At 35.4% G+C, this 22406-nt stretch overlaps 2 protein-coding genes across 39 annotated transcripts in view; both read left to right on the forward strand.

Annotated features, from left to right (window-relative positions):
• LOC117927871 (putative disease resistance protein At3g14460) overlaps positions 1-21543 on the forward strand; it is a 28053-nt gene extending 6510 nt beyond the window's left edge. For 14 of the 38 annotated variants that reach the window (XR_004653427.1, XR_004653437.1, XR_004653445.1 and 11 more), the window contains 4 exons: positions 18211-18485; positions 18640-19770; positions 21058-21231; positions 21319-21543. Coding sequence is in view for 22 of the 38 variants with exons in the window: in XM_034847583.1 (XP_034703474.1) it covers positions 11542-14181 (2640 nt within the window). In the remaining 16 variants the exon portion in view is untranslated. The other 24 variants (XM_034847583.1, XM_034847580.1, XM_034847582.1 and 21 more) reach the window with 24 other exon arrangements.
• LOC117927873 (putative disease resistance RPP13-like protein 1) lies at positions 9420-10976 on the forward strand. The gene is made up of 2 exons (XM_034847595.1): positions 9420-10462; positions 10591-10976. The coding sequence occupies exons 1-2, from the start codon at positions 10139-10141 to the stop codon at positions 10597-10599; spliced, it is 333 nt and encodes a 110-aa protein (XP_034703486.1). The 5' UTR covers positions 9420-10138; the 3' UTR covers positions 10600-10976.
• Positions 21544-22406: the final 863 nt, after the last annotated feature.

Below are 22406 nucleotides of genomic sequence, written 5' to 3' on the forward strand. Positions count from 1 at the left end.
ATTTGTGTACAAGGCAGGTAACCTTGGAACTCATTTCGATTGAAATGGACCTCTGAATGAATGATGTTGTCCTCTTTCTAGTTTCAATCACTACCCTTGTTTTCAGGTTCTTTATCCAGTTCTCTGGTTTATATATGCTGCTGAATTGCACCCCTTGTGCCCTCGGTTACAAATGTAAACTCATCATGCTTGGGCTTTAGCTCTGCTCGGATGGGCATCTAGTGGGACTCCTCCTCGGCCAGGATAGGGGTGGCTCATGAGCTGAGATTAGCCTCAAAAAACCAGCCCAAACCCTGCCCTAGGGTGGACAGAGCTTGGACTTGGGCTAAAAAATTTTAATGCTGAGGTCAGGCTTGAACTGCCTCACACCCCTAGTTGAGGCTGGCAGTCCATTGTAGCATGAAGCTGAAGAGGAGGCTGGTGTGCCCTTCCTTAACCCTGTCTGCAAATGCATACCATATACACGCTCCATGTTACTATACTTCCTATCATAGCCATATGGAAGTGTGGCTATGATATGAGTCATATGACGTGGGGTCTCCCTGGATTTCCTTGACGATCTTCAACTATTAGATTGCCTTCCCACACACTTTCCATCACAAAACCCAGTTCAATTTGGCTAGGCAAGTCGGTTACAATTCGCGTAGCCCATTTCTCGAGTCAGGTCACTGGACACAAGCACAAGGGTGCAGATGATACTATCATTTTGTTCATCTTGTATGGACCCCAAATTTGGTTAAGGTCACTTTCAAAATCTTAAGCATATGAACACTTTTCCCATGGGAGGATCATACCCTTAAGAAGTTTTTATCATAAAGCTCTCGCTTCCATGGATTCAAGCTAATCAAAGGAGAAGATATCAACCAATTTTTAGCTAGAGTCTTCCACTGGTACAAAAGCTAAGAAAATGATACCCCCAGCAAACCAAAACTTTCACGCAGAGACCGCCCGACCGACCTACTGATCTATCTTCACTTGTAATCCATAATTGTGACAAACTCATGGCCTGTCGGAAGGAGTGGGGCTTGCAGATGCTTCCCTTTCTTAGAAAGTCGTCGATTGAAGGAAATGAGGAAAAAAGATTGGAGTCGTTTCCAGAGGAGTGGTTACTACCCTCAACTCTTACTTCTCTTGCAATTAAGGGTTTTCCAAATCTGAAATCCCTGGACGATAAGGGGATTCAGCACCTCACCTCTCTTGAAATGCTGGGGATACAGCGGTGTAATAAACTCAAGTCCTTGCCAAAACAAGGGCTACCCTCCTTTCTTTCTTGTCTTTATATTGCTGATTGTCCTCTCAAGCTGCTCTCTTAAACAGGTGAACTACAAAAAGTAGGAATTACTGCCTTGAAGGTTACATCAGCTTGCTAAGTTGGTATAGCAGCATGATGAACATGAGAAAAATTCAATTTCTCATTTATTTTTTACAATACCATATTCTAAAGAAAATGTCAAAAACATATATAAATTTTTGTCATCCCAAAGCTAAAATTCATAGCAACATTGAATCGATTAATTTTATCAATATTTATTTATTAACAAAAATTTAAGTGATATTTTAAAACTTAATTTCATCAATTTAACATACCCAAAAATATTAAATTTAGTGTTCCTACAATTTTCTCAATTTGACCGATTCAAATATTTCATCTCCAATTCATATTCTAATTCTGCCAAAGGCCGGCATGGAACAAATTCAAGACTTACCCTTGACCTAATTTCAACCTTTAACAACCAATGCTCACTTTTGACTAAATTCTCTAACTTGTTTGACAAAAATTTTAATACTATAAACTGACGTAGACCCCAAATTTTTAACTTTTTAAGTCTTTGTCTTTGGGTTCGGCTTTCATTTGATTTATTTGGACATGGAAAATTTAATGGACTTTCATTTGATTTACTTGGACCTGATAATTTAATTTGCATATAGGTTATTGCTTTGGACATGAATGTGGAGAAGTGAAGGTCTCAGAGGTGATCCAAATATGGTGCAGAATCACTAATCATTGGAACTAGCAGGCTACTGTTAAAAGTGAGGAGTTAGGAATGGCAGCACAGCCCTCCTCTTGGTTTCCAAGTTCATATATCAACCCAAGTGTGGTGGTGTCATCACCACAATGGCCTTTAACACCTGCAGCTGTTGGAAGGTTTCTCCTATTTTTAGTAACAGAATTATTTGCATGCCCCGTAACAAGAAAATTTAGGCTTTGTTTCACTATGATTTCAATGATCTACAGTTTTCTACAAACTTTTTTTTTTCTTGTAAAGATATAATGTTTCTCTCTTTTTTAGCTAACTTAATTAATAAATCTTGAAATTTTACTTATTTAATTTCTTTATTTGTATTGAAGTGTGTGATAAACATTTTGGATTTAAATCCTACAAGTTTAAACTTTTATAAAAATTGGTTGTCTTATATAGTATCAGAGTCTTATTTTATCTGCGGTTTCTATGCGTGCTTATTTGTCTCTTCATGTGTCTACGTGAAGTCTCAAGTGAATGAGGGTGTTGAAGTACAAGATATGAGCTTAACTTTTCAAGAAAATTAGCAGCTTACCTGTTCGCATTTTTATGCATTTGTTGACTATTTCCTATTTCAAAGTAAGTTTTAATTCCTTTATAATTGGATTCATTCTTTTATTGTAAAAATATATTTTTTAAATCTACATGTAGATACATAAAATAATCAAAGACATTTACGTAAAAAAAAATGGGTTATTTTTCAAGCAAAAGCATATTAAATGTTAAATTTAAAAATATAAGAATTATTTAATCCATTTTAACCAATTAATTTTTAATTTATTATATTTTTATTAATAACATTTTATCAAAAAATTAGGTGATACTCAAATATAAATTTCTTCTTGATAATATTTTTAACAATATATTATCTATAAAAAAAAATACTTTAAAGAAACATATATTAAATTCTAGTTTAAGAATCAAAAGAATTTTTAATCCTTTGAAGTGATTTTCATAAATTTTTTAATCATACTTTTGAGCATTAAAAAGTACTTTAATTTAATCCCACTAGAATGATTCTCAAGCAAGTTAAAACAATTTTATGTTCCATTTTAGTTATTAAATATATTTCTATTAATTTATTAAAAAACCTAAATAAATAATTGTGGACCCTGCATTTTGGCTCATGTATTTCCCACTCGATGGCGAGCTCGATTTTTATTTGAAAAAATGATTTATTGTTATTTTTTAGAAAAATGATTTAGAGTCGTCACTTATTTTTGTTTTATTTTTAAAATGGTAAACAAAATAAGAAAGAAAACCCTAAGTGTGACTCCTTGTTTTGGAAAAGATGGTCTGTGAGAAACCGGATCGGGTTCGAGGGTCAGGTTACTCATTGGGAAGGTACTGTAAAGACCGTAACACCCTTCTAAGTCCCTAAAGTCGGGTCTCTACTAATAAAATGAAGCAATTCTGGCAATTGATGAGGGAATCAACGAATATTCAAAGTGATCATGCACATGTGAGAATCTAAACATGCATATAGAAATACCAGAAAGGGAGTGGATGCGTACCTAGGCGGCAAGCCACAATGCGCTATCAAGAGAGGAGGTTAATGCACAATTAAGGAATAATCTCATGCACGTCACATAGCAAAATAAAATCAATTATGCATGGCAATTAAATCAATAAATCAATCATTCAATTATGAAATCAGTTATGTGGGGCCTCCACCAAAGCCCTTTTATTTTTGCATGAATTAATTCCATAAATTCATTATTCGGAATTACATTTTTGGGGTTAAGGATGCTTATAATCTGCTAGTTGTCCCCAATGCATGCGTCTTCCCGATTAAATGCATTTGGGTGGATAAGGTCCCAACCAAAGTTGATTTTTTTGCTTGGGAAGCCATGTGGGGGAAGATTCTCACTTTGGATAGGCTTCAAAAACGGGGGTGGCAGCTCCCTAACCGCTGTTTTTTGTGTGGTTGTGAAGAGGAAAATGTAATTTATATTCTTTTACACTGTATAGTGGTAAGGGCCCTTAGGGAGATTGTCCTTGCCCTTGTTGGGGTTCAGTGGGTGTTTCCAGAGTCAGTTAAAGAGGCGTTATTTAGTTGGAGGAGCTCTTTTGTGGGGAAAAAAAGGAAAAAGATCTGGAATTCCATCCCATTGTATATTTTTTGGACGGTATGGAAGGAAATGAATAGGGTTCTTTAGCTATACAGAAACTCAAAAATTCTTTTGTATATAATTTGTGGAGTTGGGCCAGGGTGTACATTGGAGAGGAGTCATCTTCGCTCTGCCACTTAAGGGTTGGTGAGGTTGCTTGTTTTTTGCGTTCTTGTGTTAGGCAGCTGTGTATACTCCCTGTATGCTTTATGGCCTTTTGCCCTTTAATATATTATGTGCTTATCTATCAAAAAAAACATCATGGACATTCATTCCATGATTTTGCTCCAAAGGATTGCCTTTTAACTTACCACAGCAGCTATTAAAGACTGTAGCTTCACCAGTCAGCAGGTATTAGTGCTTCTTTAAGTTCTTTTGACTCACATAATCTTGGAGTTTCAATAATCCTCCTCTGTTTATTTAAAAGGAAAAAACATATTTCATTTTACATTACGAGATGCTCAAGAAACTCTTTTGAATTTTGGCGTAAACTAGAGCAGTTTTTTCCTTTGAAGATGCATTCAGATATTAGAGGAATTTACACAGATATTCTCTTAAATATGTGAGCTACCATTAGCTATTGCTTTCTCTCCATTTCCCCTGAACAATCCTTTACTTATCAAAGATCTACCAGTGTCTCTACCACTGAAAGAAATCTAATGTTGCACCATCCCTGATGCTAGACATCAGTTGTGACAGTGCTTCTTGATGCACCAGTTTAATTTTTTTTGCCTGCAGAAAAATGGAAGTGAAATCATAGTAACTGTTCAAGCATTTTCAATTGGAAACAATTGGGACCGTAGCACAAATAATTATAATTAAGGCCAAATGTTGATTTAAGGCTTCCTTTCAAAAAATTTATCTGTGCCTTATTCAATTTTTGGTGCCAATTTTATCCTTCATCGTACTGTAGTTGCGATCAAGTATTGTTAGTGTAGATGTTTTGAGTCATATTATGACATGCTTCACTGTAACCATAGTATTGGTAATGTATTAATGCATAAAGATGATCGGTTTTCCAAATTGGTTCTCTTGAACTTTTGTTTTACTTTGGAATGATATTCCTGAGTTTTGCTTTCACAAACAGCATAATCCTTCTTAAAAAAAGATTTGATTGGGTTTATGGCAAGAAAATGTCTTTTTGTATCATAATGATTCAGTTTTGCTTGGTCGATATGCATGCTGCAATGGGACTAAAACAGGGGCATGAACCATATGGATGCTACAGGCATTGGATGGACTTCTCACTTCTCCTCCCTCTGTCCTGCATGGCACTCAGGTATGCTCTGGATGAACTTTTTTTTGGGTTGTTGTCAGTCGTCACTGCATCTGTGACGTGTAATGAATAAAGTGCCCCTCTTCTTTTTTATTATTACATTGGGAGCATGAGTGATATTTTGATTGTATAAGGGTGATCAAGTAATCAAACAAGTAAGCTCAAGCTTTGAGGGTGCAGAAGCCAACTGCACCTCATTTGGGCTTTTTCTGTTTGGGTTTTCTTCATGAATTATTTGCATGTCCAGTATATGTATATCAAAGATGTTTATCAGTATCTGCTCTGTTCACATGGCATCTTCTTTTGTGATCATTTTTTAAAAGTAGTTCTTAAAAATAAAATAAAATAAACAATAATTTTCAACCAACAAGCTGTTTTAAAAAAACAAAAGAAAAATATGGAGAAAAAAATCATAAAAAGCAAAAAAATAGAATGCAATTCTTTCTTTATTTTATTCCAGCATCATCGTCTAATATCCAAAATCTTTAAATATTATCTATCCAAATTATACATGTGTTTTTAGGGGGTGCAACTTGGACGAGTTGACCCAACCTAACCCGAACCCAACTTAATATTTGGGTGATTTGGACAATCATTTTTAATACTTGGATTGGGTTTAAATTATGTGTTTTTTTTCAACTTGAGCTCAATTTGGGCTGAGTTCGAGCTAAGATTCGAACAATCTAAGTTTAGCCCAAACCTGATTTAATGTTTTTATAATATTTTAATAATATGCATTTTCTTTTTCTATTTTTAAGAAAAAATATCAAATTATATTATGTCATTTTTTTAATTTTTGTTTTTAGAAAAAAATATAAATTTATGTTTATTTACTATCTTGAATTTTTGTCTTATTTTCTTTTAAATTTTCATATAACTATATTTAAAAAGTTTTTAAAAGCATTATAGATGGATTTTAAAAGATGTAACCTTAACAACATGAACTCAACTTGACCAAACCGAGTTTTATTTAAACAACCTAAACTCAACTTAAGTTTAGAAAAATAATGTAGTTGAGTTGGAGTTGGGTTAAATATCTTCGGTTAAAGTTTGAGTTAGATTAAACTTTTGTTCATTGTTTTTAAATTCGGGTTGGGTTTAGGTTTGTCATCAATTTGTTCAATCCACCCAAGTTGCATCCCTATGTGTTTTTATTTTTAAATTTTTATTAATTTTTATAAAATTTTCATTTAGTAAATAGATGCTAAATCAAGTAACATTTCATAGATAGATTACTAATTTATAAAAATAATTTAAAACTAAAAAACTGATTCAATTAATATTAAAAAGTTATAAAACTCAAAATCAATCCAATTAATATTTTGAGAAAGTGATAAATCAAATTGTTCATTTTTATAATATTATTAAATTTAAAATCAATCTTCACCTATTTAATTTTGATGTTGAGATTGATTTTCAAATATCGTAGCATTGAAAATTTGAAAATACAATACCATAGACTTTATTATAACACCCTAAAAAGGACATCATATTATATGAATTTGAGTTTGAGAAGTTAGAAGAAAACAGAATTTGTCACACGTCACAAGTTAAATTTATATTTTTCTTCTTCTATCTCTCTCTTGCTTATTTGAACATCTAGTTATCAGTTGTCAACAATGTTTATTTAAAGGTCATTTGCGGTAGGTGTATTGAGAAAGATTTGCTTATTTTATGAGATGATTCTTACATATTCAAACCCGTATTAACTGTAACCCAATTTTGAAAATGAGCCTCAATCAAAGCACCCATGTTCTGATGCTCTTCAGCTTCGAAAATCAGTTATTGGTAGATGTGTCCTGATCAAAGCACACACCTTCTGATGCTCTCTGCACCGTTTGATGGGTTTTTAGAGCATCAAATTCAATGCATCCTAAAGAAGAAAGAAAAATATCAATTCCTTCCATTTTAATTCTTAATACCATCTGGCCATCTGTTGACTCATCCTTCTGTCCGTGTAACCAATCACCCGGTCAAGCCCATGCCCATGTTATTGGTTATGGAGTCCGGATTAATATTGTTGTGTTTCATTAGGGGGATTGAGGATTAAGCTGTCAGATCAATTCGTGGGGTTGATGGGTAATGATGGATAACTTTGCCCTATTATATATTTAACATTTTTATATTTAAGAATTTATTTTTATAAAGAGTGTGGCTGCAATTAAAAGGTTTTTTTTTTTTTTTTTTTTTTTTAGAATTTCACAACTATAACTCTTCTTATTTTGATTAGTAGATTATTGAGTATTGATATATTTCATGGATGTAGGGATCACATTGATCATTGAACCACGTTAAAAATTTTATTTTATTTTTTATTTTCTATTTATATGTGTACGTGATTTGGTTAACACATCTGACACATTTTCCCACAAAAACATTAAATAGGTGCCCTAAAAGAGTTCATGGAAGACCCCCACAAGCTTAGAGGGTTGGAGTCGTGGGAAGCCTAACATTACAATATAAGATTGTTTAGTTGTATAGTCTATACTTATATATTTGGTGCATTATAAAATAAAATAAAAATTGATAATAAGATGAAAAATTAATTTTTATTGATTATAATTGGGTGACAAAAGACTATAATGTATATAATTCATAAATCAATAAATCAAGACTAAAGCAACTTGCTTAATTATTTTATGGACCCATGTGGGAGCCCTTTTCGTTAATGGTTTTACTCATAAAAGAAATTCAATAATTCTACCATTTTCTCATGCTTGGGTTTTAACATTTTATAGAACTACACCCACTTGTAATACTTTTTCCGTCAAAGTGTGTAGCTTCTATAAATAATTGATTTATTGAGTAGTTTTAAAACTCTAGTTAGGGATGTTGAAGTAAAGTCACTTTTGTAAAAATTGGCCCCATTAACAGCTGGATCGAATAATTTTCAAACCTAAGTTAGTGCAAGATGAAAATATCAGTAATCACGGATATATCAATAACTTTATTTTATGGATATATCGGAGAAATATTAATGGATATTTTGAAAAAAAAAAAATTTATAAGCAAAAAATTGATCAAAACTCATAGAAATGTAAAAAAACCTTGTATTAATATAATTAAAAGTATAATAGACAATTTAAAGTTGTTTTGGTGAAGAATTTGATATATATATATATATAATACGATTTGCGATATTATACATAATTATATTATATTAGTTGTACTTATACACTCATTATGAAGTTTTATGAAAAACTTATTTTAGTAAATATCAATAATTTATACATATTATTACATAGCTTGAGGTTCAATTCTGACCATTGGATCACATCCAGTTTCAATTTGGATCATCAGAGGCACAAGGGTTCAAATTGAAATATCAATAAAATATTTTATTTGAGATTTAATTTTTAAAATTTTATTAAAAATATGTGGTAATAACTTTTTTTATTAACATTAATTTATTTAAATAATTAAAATTATTAATAATTTATCTTATCAAATTAATTTTAATTCATAAAATATCATTGATAAAAATCGAAATTTTAATCCATGGTAGTGATTTAATCAAAATAAAGATGGATAATTAATAATTATTTATATAGAGAGTGGAAAATTGTTCTCATGTTTCCTTCTTTTTTAATCTCTACTAAGTCTAAAAATAAAAAGGGCCACCCACTTCTCTCACTCGGGCATCAAGAAGCCCTTTTCTGAAGTTGCCCTCCAGACGAGAGAATCCCTAAAAAGGCCCTATTTTCCTCTGCCACTCTCAATCCTCCCAGGTACTAATGTAATCTTGTTATTTATTTTTATTTTTCTGCAACCCCGTTTGATTCCCAAGAAAATCCATCCCCCATTCGTTTTCCGGGAAAGTTCATCCTCGTTTGATTTCCGAGAAAATCCATGCAAAACCCCCAAGGAAAACCAGAAAGATTGCTTTTTTTTTTTTTTTTGCTTCCTGTGTTTTCTGGATCTGTTCTAGGGGTCGCTTTGCTTTTGTGCCATTGGATATAAATTTCACGAACCCTAAATCCACGATTTTTGAGCCAGGCTAAAAAACACAACCTTTGCCTGCAAATCATGATCAGATTTTGTATCCTGTGCGCGGGCTGGACTGGTAGGAAATATCGGGAAATTTCCCTAAAAATCGGAAATAAAATCGGCGATACAAACCGAAAATTCGCCGATAAGTTGCAGTATCCGGCGATTTTTGGAAGATTTCGCCGCTTTTTCGCCTGCATCCATTTTTCGGCGCTTTTTTTCGCCGATTTTAACCGAAATTTGGCGAAATTTCTCCCATCGACATTTCGCCCCCCTCTTTCGTATCGCCGGCCACCGAAACCCGAAATTTCGGCCAAAAAAATGGAAACTTTCATCCTTGAGTGAGTGTGGACAGCAATAAAGCAATTTGATTACTTGTTGTGCAGAGTCTGCAGACACGCCCATGTGACACTGCCTTTCCCTGATTGCTTTATTCATTGAAGATATGCCAAAAGCATGCATTGTATTTTTTTGCTTTTTCTTTTTCTTTTTTCTTTCATTGTTTCAATACTAATGGACAATTCTTCTCAATAATTTGTGGAAGTTCTTAAAGAACCCTTCTTCTTTTTTTGTAATTTCATTGTGAGCAAAGGTGATATTTTGATTGTAGAAGGGTGGACAAGTAATTAGACCCATCTCATATAATTAAGAGCAAGTTTTGAGAGTGCAGAGGCCTTCATAACTCTCTGGGTTTTCCTCATTGTATGTTTCTGAACTTCTGAATCCTTCGTTTCCAAAGAAAAATGGTTGTGGTGGAGGCATTTCTGTCTTCCTTGTTTGAGGTGGTGCTGGACAAGCTGGTGGCTGCCCCTTTGTTAGATTATGCACGCCAGCTCAAAGTTGACACAGCAGTGCTCCAGGAGTGGAGGAACACTTTGTTGCATCTCCAAGCAGTGCTGCATGATGCTGAGCAGAGGCAGATTCGGGAAGAAGCAGTGAAGAGGTGGCTGGACGATCTCAAAGCTTTAGCTTACGACATTGAAGATGTCCTTGACGAGTTTGAAGCTGAAGCTAAGCGGCCCAGTTTGGTACAAGGACCTCAAACCAGCAGCAGCAGCAGCGGCAAGGTATGGAAGTTCAACCTCTCTTTTCATCCTAGCGGTGTGATTTCCAAAAAGGAGATTGGTGAAAAAATAAAGATAATCACCCAGGAGCTAGAGGCTATTGTAAAAAAAAAGTCTGGTCTTCATTTCAGAGAGGGTGATGGAGGAGTGTCATCAGTGACTGAACAAAGGTTGACTACTTCTTTGGTGGATGAGGTTGAGGTTTATGGTAGGGATGGTGATAGGGAGAAGATCATAGAATTATTGCTATCTGATGAAGTGGCTACTGCTGATAAAGTTCAGGTGATTCCAATTGTTGGTATGGGTGGGGTTGGAAAAACAACCCTCGCTCAAATAATCTATAACGACAAGAGGGTGGGGACAAGTTCGATTTCAGAGTCTGGGTGTGCGTATCTGATCAGTTTGACTTGGTAGGAATAACAAAAGCAATTTTAGAGTCGGTCCCTGAACATTCATCTAGTAATTCTAACACCTTGCAATCACTACAACATAGTCTGCAGAAAGAATTGAATGGAAAGAAGTTTTTCCTTGTGCTGGATGATATATGGAATGAGAACCCCAATAACTGGAGTACCTTACAAGCTCCACTCAAAGCTGGAGCACAGGCAGTGTAATCATAGCAACCACCCGCAATGAAAAGTGCATCAATTATGGCACACTCCTTTTTGTCGCTTAGCGAACTATAGATGAACATTGCTGGTCAGTATTTGCATATCGTGCTTTTGAAAATATAACTCCAGATGCAATAAAAAATTTGGAACCTATTGGTCGGAAAATAATACAGAAATGCAAAGGTTTGCCCTTGGCAGCAAAAACGCTAGGAGGTTTATTGCGGTCTGAAGAAGATGAAAAGGTTTGGAAGGAAATGATGAATAACGAAATATGGGATTTAAAACCGGAAGAGAGTGACATTCTTCCAGCTCTACACTTGAGCTATCATTATCTCCCCACAAAAGTAAAGCAGTGCTTTGCATATTGCTCCATCTTTCCCAAGGATTATGAATATCAAAAGGAGGAGTTAATTTTGTTATGGGTGGCACAAGGTTTTGTGGGTGACTTCAAAGGAGAGGAGATGATAGAAGATGGTGAAAAATGTTTTCGGAACCTATTGTCAAGGTCATTCTTTCAACAATGCGGGTCATAATAAGTCATCGTTTGTGATGCATGATTTGATTCATGATTTAGCCCAATTTGTATCTGGAGAATTTTGTTTCAGATTGGAAGTGGGAAAGCAAAAAAACTTTTCAAAGAGGGCTCGACATTTGTCATACATCCGTGAACAATTCGATGTCTCCAAGAAATTTGATCCCCTTCATGAGGTTGATAAGTTACGGACCTTCCTACCATTATATATGCCTGGAGCTTATGTTTCAACTTGCTACTTAGCTGATAAAGTTCTACGTGATCTATTGCCAAAATTCAGATGTTTGCGGGTTTTATCCTTGTCTGGCTATAATATCACTCATTTGCCTGCTGATTTATTTCAAAATTTGAAGCATTTGCGGTATTTGAACATTTCTAGCACCAAGATACAGAAGTTACCTAAATCCATAGGTATGCTTTGCAATTTGCAATCACTGATGTTGTCAGATTGTCATGGGATTACCGAGCTGCCTCCTGAAATCGAAAACCTCATCCACCTACATCATTTGGATATTTCTGAAACAAAATTAGAAGGGATGCCAACAGGAATCAATAAACTAAAAGATCTTCGAAGATTGACTACTTTTGTTGTTGGCAAGCATAGTGGTGCAAGAATTGCAGAGTTACAAGATCTGTCCCACCTGCGGGGAGCGCTCTCCATTTTTAACTTGCAAAATGTGGTGAATGCAACGGATGCTTTAAAAGCTAATTTGAAGAAAAAGGAAGACCTTGATGACTTGGTGTTTGCGTGGGATACAAATGTGATTGATAGTGATTCGGAGAATCAAACCAGAGTTCTCGAAAATCTTCAGCCTCATACCAAGGTGAAAAGGCTCAACATTCAACACTACTATGGCACAAAATTTCCAAAATGGCTAGGAGATCCTTCATTCATGAATTTAGTTTTCTTACAACTTGAAGATTGTAAAAGTTGCTCGTCCTTGCCACCACTTGGGCAGTTACAATCTCTCAAGGATCTCCAGATTGCGAAGATGGATGAAGTACAAAACGTTGGTGCAGATTTCTATGGGAATAATGATTGTGACTCATCTTCAATGAAGCCGTTTGGATCCCTAGAGATTCTGAGGTTTGAAGAGATGTTAGAGTGGGAGGAATGGGTTTGTTGTGGAGTTGAATTCCCTTGTTTGAAGGAGCTTTATATCAAGAAATGTCCAAAGCTGAAAAAGGATTTACCCAAACACCTTCCTAAATTAACAAAACTTAAGATTAGTGAATGCGGGCAGCTGGTGTGTTGTCTTCCAATGGCTCCCTCCATTCGTGAATTGATGTTGGAGGAATGTGATGATGTGGTGGTTAGGAGTGCGAGCAGTCTCACCTCGTTGGCTTCTTTGGATATAAGGGAAGTTTGTAAAATACCAGATGAATTGGGCCAACTGCATTCTCTTGTACAGTTATCTGTGTGTTGTTGTCCCGAGCTAAAGGAAATTCCACCCATTCTTCACAACCTTACCTCTCTTAAAAACTTGAACATCCAGCAATGTGAGAGTCTTGCATCTTTTCCGGAGATGGCGCTGCCACCCATGCTTGAAAGGCTTGAAATCATAGACTGTCCCACTCTGGAGTCCCTACCAGAGGGAATGATGCAAAATAATACGACTCTCCAACACTTGTCCATCGAGTATTGTGATTCTCTAAGGTCCTTGCCCAGGGACATTGATTCATTGAAGACACTTTCAATCTACGGGTGTAAGAAATTGGAGTTAGCACTCCAGGAGGATATGACGCACAACCACTACGCTTCCCTTACCAAATTTGTGATAAGTAATTGTGATTCTCTCACGTCCTTTCCATTAGCTTCCTTCACAAAGCTTGAGACGCTTCATTTATGGCATTGTACAAATCTGGAGTCCCTTTACATTCCAGATGGACTTCACCACATGGATCTCACATCTCTCCAGATATTGAATTTTTATAATTGCCCTAATCTGGTATCTTTTCCGCAAGGGGGATTGCCTACTCCTAATCTGACATCTCTTTGGATAAGTTGGTGCAAGAAGCTCAAGTCACTGCCCCAAGGGATGCACTCCCTCCTTACATCCCTTGAAAGATTGAGAATAGAAGGTTGTCCAGAAATTGATTCATTTCCAATAGGGGGTTTGCCCACTAATCTATCTGATCTTGACATCAGGAATTGTAACAAACTCATGGCCTGTCGGATGGAGTGGCACTTGCAAACGCTTCCCTTTCTTAGCTGGTTAGGGATTGGAGGACCTGAAGAAGAAAGATTGGAGTCATTTCCCGAGGAACGGTTTCTGCCCTCCACTCTCACCTCTCTTATAATTGACAATTTTCCAAATCTGAAATCCCTGGACAATAAGGGCCTTGAGCACCTGACCTCTCTTGAAACTCTGTCGATTTACCACTGTGAAAAGCTCGAGTCCTTGCCAAAACAGGGGTTGCCCTCCTCCCTTTCTCATCTTTATATTCTTAAGTGTCCTCTGTTGGAGAAGCGATGCCAAAGGGATAAAGGGAAAAAATGGCCCAACATTTCTCACATTCCCTGCATCGTGATATTTAATGAAAAGGGTTTCTCATATGAAGAGGTGATCTTGTCATGAGGCACTTGCATCCAAACTCTTGCCTTTCTATGCAATTATTAATTCAGTACGTACTTTCTACTTTTATTTATGTTTTGTGCAATCCACACACACCAAGTTTGTGAATCATTTTCTTCTACCAATCACCTTCCATGGCTGCTCCAGAATTGAAACCTATATTTTAAACTCTAATACAAAATCAAAACAAACTACCACTTGAAAAGTACTTTTATTTTTTAGTTATATGAATATTAAATGTGTGTAGTAGTTTTAAGTTTCTTTCTTTCTTTTTTAAATATCTTTAGTAGTTATATAACAAAAAGGAAAATTGAATTTTAAAGGATTTTTCAGTGATTTTCCTTGATTTTATTATCAAAATTTTAAAATAAAAAGTAAAAATACCCCCCCAAAATACATCTTTGAAATTATTTTCAAATTAAAAAATTTTTAAATCCAAATAAATAAATAAAAAGTGCAAATGAACAATCCTTAATTTTTGTGGGATTTTTTTTTCTTCATGTTTTCTAGTTTTTTTTTTAATTTTTTATTTGATCAACAACCCTTGTATTTGACTCTTTGAATTTGTGGCATGTATCTTTTAATGATAATTTCTTCAAATAGGAGTAGGCCTATATATGTTGTATGTTATTGATATGAAAGAAACTATTAATATGTTTAATTCCTTTGAACCTGAAAACAACTGTACCTATGATCTGTAAGTGAAAAACAAGCCAAACATATTCACTTTGAAACTATAATATTTTGTATGAATTGTCCAAATATATTCATTTAAGGCTTTCATGAACTCTATGCAGGTTTTTTAATACGATTTTCTAGACAAAATGTTAGAGGGCAACAATCATTTTCTTAGCAATTTGATGTTATATGTAAGTACATATATACTTGTTCCTTGGTTCTAATTTGGTGGGATATAGATTTTTAAGTGACCTTTGTAAACGATTAGCTCATTCCTAATTCTAATTCCAGTTTCTGTAATCATATTCAGGGACTGTAAAACTATCCATGTCATGAAGAATTTTTTATGCTTGAGTGCGTACTATCTTGTTATTGATTGAGGGAGCAATTGGTGGGAGCAAATGGAAAGATCTACCTGGTAAAGCGTTTGTAGACAAATCATCCCTTCACAAATATTACAATTCAGATCCTTTGGAGTAGTTAGAAGTGATGAAGCCTTCAAACACAGTGTATTCATAGCTACAGAGTGCCCTGTTTTCACATAGGTACAAATTATTCCACAATCCCACTTTCTCAAATGTTCGTTTTTTTTCTTACAACAATAATTCACATGTATGAGTTTCAACTGAAGTTAACTTGATTTATATTTCATCTCTAGGAATAAGCAAAAACCTGAATTAACAAATGTGGGAACAATTAGCCAATCTCATTGTTTGGTTGTTGAGGATTGTCTTCTTTAGAGTTTTGACTTTATGCTTGCTCCTGAATTCTCCATTGTGACACCATCAATATCTATTCCTTGACTTTGCTCCATGTGAAAGCTTTCAACTCATTGGAGCAACTACTAAAGGATTGTACTTGTGGGTTCTTCAGCTCAAGTCTTTGCCAAAACAGGGATTGCCCTCCTCCCTTTCTCGTCTTTATATTCCAGGATGTCCTCTGCTGAAGAAGCTATGCCAAAGGTATAAAAGGAAAAAATCGCCCAACATTTCTCACATCCCCTGCATCGTGATACTTGATGAAATTGATTCCTCAATTGAAGAGGTCATCTGGACATAAGGCCCTTGCATCCAAGCTTTTGCCTTTCTCTGCAATTATTGATTCAGTAAGTATTTTATGTTTTTATTTACTTTTTGTGCAATCCATGCACACCGAGTTTGTGAATCATTCTCTTTTACCAATCAATTCCATCTCACCATAGACCTTCCATGGCTGCTCCAGAATTGAAACCAGTATTTTAAACTCTAATACAAAAACAAAGCAAAGTACTGCTGCTTGAAAATTAGTTTTATTTTTTAATTAAATAAATATTAAATGTGTGTAGTAGTTTTAAATTTCTTTCTTTTTTCTTTTTAAATATCTTTAGCAGTTATATAACAAAACAGAAAAAGAAATTTTCAAGGATTTTTCAATAATTTTTTTGTGATTTTCTATGATTTATTTTATGTTTACAAAAGAGGCATGTTTTATTGATAAATTTTAAAATAAAAGATCAAAATACCCTACCAAAATACATTTTTGAAATTGTTTTCAAATTAAAATATTATAACTGTATGATAGAAACACCTACCATGGCATCATATTTCATATGGCTTTGAAATTATCTACAGGTAGAAATTGGATGGGTAGGACTTTTCTACCTGTGTTTGTGACTGTGACTGTGGATGCTTATTTCTAGGTTATTTTCAACATGTGACTGTGTTTGTGGATGCTTATTTCTAGGTTATTTTGGTGCTTGAATGGAGACTGGTGGTTGGAAGTTGATGTCAAATCACCAAGACATGAAAATATATGGATGCTATACTCATTGTATAGACTTTTCACTTCTCCTCTGTCTTGCATGGCACTTGGGTATGCTCTTTTGCATAGGGAGAGCTTATGCATGGTAGAAAAGCTCTCTTCTTGTTAGTGGGTCCATTAACTGACTTATAACTATGAGAAATAAAAATATAAGATAAATAACGCATCATATCTCATATTGTTCTGAAATTACCTGCAGGTGGAAGTTAGGCAGATTTTTGTTGCCTTCCTAAGTTTTGTTGTTGCTATAAAACCATGTGTAAGTAGCTTCTACTTTTGGTAACTTAACATGAGACTAGCTTTAATGGATGGATTGAAAATTATTCTGGGTTTCAACTTTATTACTGCACTCATAAAAATCTAGATAGTTTGTGAATTGCAAGTTGATGTTTGTCTTAATAGCTTAATTTTCAGATATTAAAAAAAAATCCACTGTATTTCCCAAAAATATCTTGACAGAGCTAGAAGTAGGAGAAGCTAGAGAGATAGGGGAAGAACCAAAGTCCAGAATTATGGGCATGAAGGAGGAGATGAAGCCCTTGTTGGTTTCATATAAAATAACAATGGTAGTACTAGAAATACAAAGTTTTATTGGAATTATAAAAGAACTTAGGGAAAAAGATACATCTTTTAGATTTGGAAAAGCAATTCCCTACTCTCCAACTTTCAAACTTTTACTGGTTCACTTCAAAATCAAGCATACGATTTTGTTCACAGCCAAGTTAAATGCATTTCAATATTGTAGGCTTCTGGCTTAAATACAAATCTCTTGGCTGTCAAATAAGCTTTGCTGCTTTAATTGATCTATGTCTCTGGAGTTTCATGCCGACTTTGTGCGGCAGGGGACCAAAACATTCTTCCTGCCCTTTGAAGAAGCCCAAACAGAGTTACCCTGATCAGGTAGGGAAATTGGAGTTTTGAATTGGGTTGCCAACTCTGTTATGCAACATAAAATCCTCTCCTTTTCAAATCTGCTATACCTTCTTAGGTTATTAAGATGCTTTTTGTGTGATGCACATCTACAGGATGTGAATGAGTGAAGACTTTGGTCCTGAAAAGTGTTGCAAATGTGGTGAAGAATCACTAGCACTCTAATTTGGTGGGATATAGATTTCTAAGCGGCCTTTGTAAACAATTAGCTCCTTGCTAATTCTAATTATTCTGTTTCTGTAATCTTTTGTCAGGGACTATAAAACCGTTCATGTCATGAAGAATTTTCTAAGCCTGAGTGCATACTATCTTGTTATTGATATAGGAGGTTCTCCACCAAAAGACTCCAAATGGAAAGATCTAGCTGGTAAAGCCTTTGTAGAGAACTTGGTGGCGATCAGAAAAGCTTCCAGTACTACTATAGTTGTTCTGTTTTGTTGGGGTTTTGTCAGACCATTGTAAGAGAACAAAAACTTTCTCCAAGCCCTTTCAGAAGCTTATACCAAACCTGAAAAGTCCCAATGGCACAGTAAGGTAGGGAAATGGGATTGCACCTGTGACCTGTTTCATACTCATACTAGCTCTTACTAAAACCATTTTCTTTTTCCTCTTCTACATTCTTAGATCTTTGAATCCTTGATACGTACATGGATGCGTAAGTGGAGATCTGGAGGTCTCAAAGGTGATGCAAACACGGTGCAGAATCACTGGTGGAGATGTGGTGGGATGAGAACTTGCAATGCTCCCCCTGAATGTGAAGAGTAAGGAATGGCAGCAACGCCCTCTCATTGGTTTCCAAGTTCATGTATCAAATCAAGTGGATGATCTCACCACCACCCCGGAAGACTTCATGTTTCACCCAGAACTGTTGGCATGTCCAGTTCTTCGGTCTCTAAACTGTAAGCATATGAAAGATGTTTCCCAATATCTGTTGTGCTCAAAAGGCATCTTAAGCAAGACCTACAATTTTGCTGCATAGAAAATTAGCTTACTTGATGTCAGGTCAAGTAAACATTATCTTAGTGAACTTAATGAATTTTTTTTTTTTTTTAGTTATGATTCTTCAATTTCAAGGAATCTGAAAGTCTTTCGGCTCTTCGAGATGAGGCTACTACCCATGCTTGAAACCCTTGAGATCCAAGGCTGTCCCATTCTGGAGTCCCTGCCAGAGGGAATGATGCAACATAATACTACTCTCCGAAGCTTGTCTATCATGCATTGTGATTCTCTAAGGTCCCTCCCCGGTATCAATTCATTGAAAACACTTTTAATTGAATGGTGTAAGAAATTGGAGTTATCTTTGGCTGAGGATATGACACACAACCACTGTGCTTCCCTTACAACTTTATATATAGGAAATAGTTGTGATTCTCTCACGTCCTTTCCATTAGCCTTCTTCACAAAGCTTGAGACACTTGATATTTGGGGTTGTACAAACCTGGAGTCCCTTAACATTCCAGATGGATTCCACCATGTGGATCTCACATCTCTCCAGAGCTTGTATATCTATTATCGTGCTAATCTGGTATCTTTTCCACAAGGAGGATTACCCACTCCCAACCCCAAATCACTTCTAATCAGCTCGTCCAAGAAGTTCAGGTCACTGCCCCAAGGGATGCACACCCTCCTTACATCCCTTCAACATTTGCTTATATCTAATTGTCCAGAAATTGATTCGTTTCCCCAAGGGGGTTTACCCTCTAATCTATCTTCCCTTCACATCTGGAATTGCAACAAAACTTATGGCCTGCCGGATGGAGTGGGGCTTGCAAACGCTTCCCTTTCATAGAAGCTTGTGGATTGGAGGACATAAAGAAGAAAGATTGGAGTCATTTCCTGAGGAGCAGTTTCTGCCCTCCACTCTCACCTCTCTTACAATTGGGGCTTTTCCAAATCTTAAATCCTTGGACAATAAGGGGCTTCAGTATCTCATCTCTCTTGAAACTCTGTATATTTTGAATTGTGAGAAGCTCAAGTCCTTCCCAAAACATGGGCTGCCCTCCTCCCTTTCTCGTCTTAATATTAGTAAGCGTCCGCTGCTAAAGAAGAGGTGCCAAAGGGATAAAGGGAAAGAATGGCCCAAGATTTGTCACATCCCCTGCATAGTGATTGAAGAAGAGTTCATTTTGTCATGAGGGCCTTGCAGCATCCAAGCTCTTGCTTTCTCTGCAATTATTGATTCAGGTACCTACTTTCTGCTTTTATTTATTTTTTGTACAATCGATGCTCACAAGTTTGTATTTCATTCTCATTTATCAATCAATTCCATCTCACTTACTGTATGGCTTACATTTCTGCTTTAGAATTGAAACCAATTTTTTAAACTCTACTAGCAAACAAAGCAAATTGCTTGAATATCAATTTAAATTTTTAATTACGTTTTTATTTTTATAAATATTAAAGGTGTGTAGTATTTTCGAATTTGTTTCTTATTTAAAAAAAAAACATTTTTAGCAATTATGTAACAAAAAAGAAAAAGTATTTTTAAGTCTGTGCTATGTGGTTGTCATTAGACCTAGGTTCCTCTTCATGTTATGCAGCTTCATCAATGGCATCACTCAAGACTTAGGAAGAGGTACTATTTTGTTGGCCTTTGGAATAAATATATGTCTTTTACTACCATGAAGATTCTGTTTTACTGGAGTACCTATCAGTATGCATGCTGCAGTGGCATTGCAACACCTTCCAGAAGTTAACATGAAATTAGCCAGGTTATGAACTTTGGAAATTAGGCAGCTTCTACGCTTGATACACAAAAGCACTTTTCAGCTGAATCTGTTTTGGAAGATGAAATTTAATTCCATGGTGCAATTTAGTGTTTCATTCTTTGTTTTTGTTTTTGTTTTTGTTTTTCATATAGTTTTCAACATGTGACTGCACTTTGTGGATGCTTGTTTCTTGGTTATTTTGATATTAGAATGGAGGTTGGTGTTGGAAAAGTTGATGTGGAACCACCAAGACAGAAAACTATATGGATGGTATGGGCATTGGGTGGACTACTCATTTCTTCTGTGTCTTGCATGGCACTCAAGTGTGCTTTCTTGTATAGGAAGAACTTAGACATGGTAGAGGACTTGTTAGGAGCATAAAGGAAGTAAGAAGAAACCTTAAGAATTATAGCCATGAAGGTTAAGAGACTTCTATTACTCGAATAACTTTGAGACATATCCTAGCAATAAAAATTATACAATATTTTACATGTCCAAACCACCTCTTTTGGGTTCTCTTGACCTTCAACATTCAAGGGAAAAAACAATTGAGACTTTAATGCTTTAAAAGTTAATTTTTTAGAAATTTATATAAGCATGTTGACAGATGTAGTTTTTGATGCAGGTCATTGAATGGGTTGTTAACAAAACCCTTAGAAATAGAAATTACAAGTTGATCTGAACTTTCAAAACTAGTTATTTTTTCACTTCAAAATTGAATATAAGACTTTGTTAATGGACAAATTGCATTTCAATATTGCAGGCTCGATCTAGTGTAGTGCCCACTTGTTGGCTACAAGAATAGCTTTCAGTATCACTATAGCTGTTCTATTTTGCTGGGGTTGTCTCGGACCATGTGCTGTAAGAGAACAATAACTTTCTCGAAGCCCTTTCAGAAGCTTATAATAAACCTGAAAAGTTCCCATGGCACAGTAAGGTAAGGAAATGGGATTGCACCTGTGACCTATTTCATACTCACACTAGCTCCCGCTGAAATAATTTTTTTCCTTCTCTACATAATTAGACATTCGAATCATGGATGCCTACATGGATGAGCAAGTGGAGATTTGGAGGTGTCAAAGGTGAAGCAAACACAGGCAGAATCACTAATGTGGTGGGAGCAGAACGTGCAATGCTACAGCTAATTATGAAGAGTAAGAAATGGCAGCAAAGTCCTCTCCTTGGTTACCAAGTTCATATATCAAATCAACTGGGTGATCTCACCTCCACACTGGCAGACCTTCTTTTTTCACCCAGAAGGTTTCTCTTACTATTGGTATCAGAACTGTGTACATGTCCAGTTCTTCGGTCTCTTAACTGTAAGCATACGAACAATGTTTCCCAATATCTGTTGTGCTCAAAAGGCATCTTATGCAAGTCCTACAATTTTGCCGCTTACAAAGTGAGTTTCTTCTTCATGAGGAATGAGATATTTGAAAGTTGTACTGCTTTTACTTGAATTCAATGGAATAAATAACATTTTTTCCCTTCCCCTGCAGCTAATTGAGATTGATACTTTTATGAATGGAGATAAATATGCCAAGCTACAGAACTTAATTTTAAAAGGGGCTCCTGCAGGCTCATTGCTGATGTTTTTTCCAGATAGTCTTGATCATGATTGCAAGGTTCAACAGTTAAATTCTAGCTTTCAAGGTAGAGGCAAAATGGGCTTCCATCTATGCTGTTGAAATAAAAAATAGTGCAGCAATTTGTTGAAGTGCTTAGAAACTAAAACCAAACAATCTCCAGGTCAAGGAATAATATGAAAATAACGTTAATTGTGCATATATTATATACAGGTAACTATGTCTAAATTGTAATAATGGACTGCCTAATACTTTGATGGATAAGAAAATGGTATTCCTGAATGCATTCAGAAAATATTGGGGGTCATGAAACAGAAAGCATTGTATTCCTGAAAAAAGAAGTGTACAGTTCTTATTCTAACTTGCTCATTGATTTGATATATAATTCCTTGGACGTGAAGGTGTATTTGGTTATCAGAATGCAAAATTTCAATTTGTGTACGAGGCAGATAACCTTGGAACTCATTTCGATTGAAATGGACCTCTGAATGAATGATGTTATCCTCTTTCTGTTTCAATCACTACC

This window comes from Vitis riparia, chromosome 13, assembly GCF_004353265.1.
Source record: "Vitis riparia cultivar Riparia Gloire de Montpellier isolate 1030 chromosome 13, EGFV_Vit.rip_1.0, whole genome shotgun sequence".
Classification (NCBI taxonomy): domain Eukaryota; kingdom Viridiplantae; phylum Streptophyta; class Magnoliopsida; order Vitales; family Vitaceae; genus Vitis; species Vitis riparia.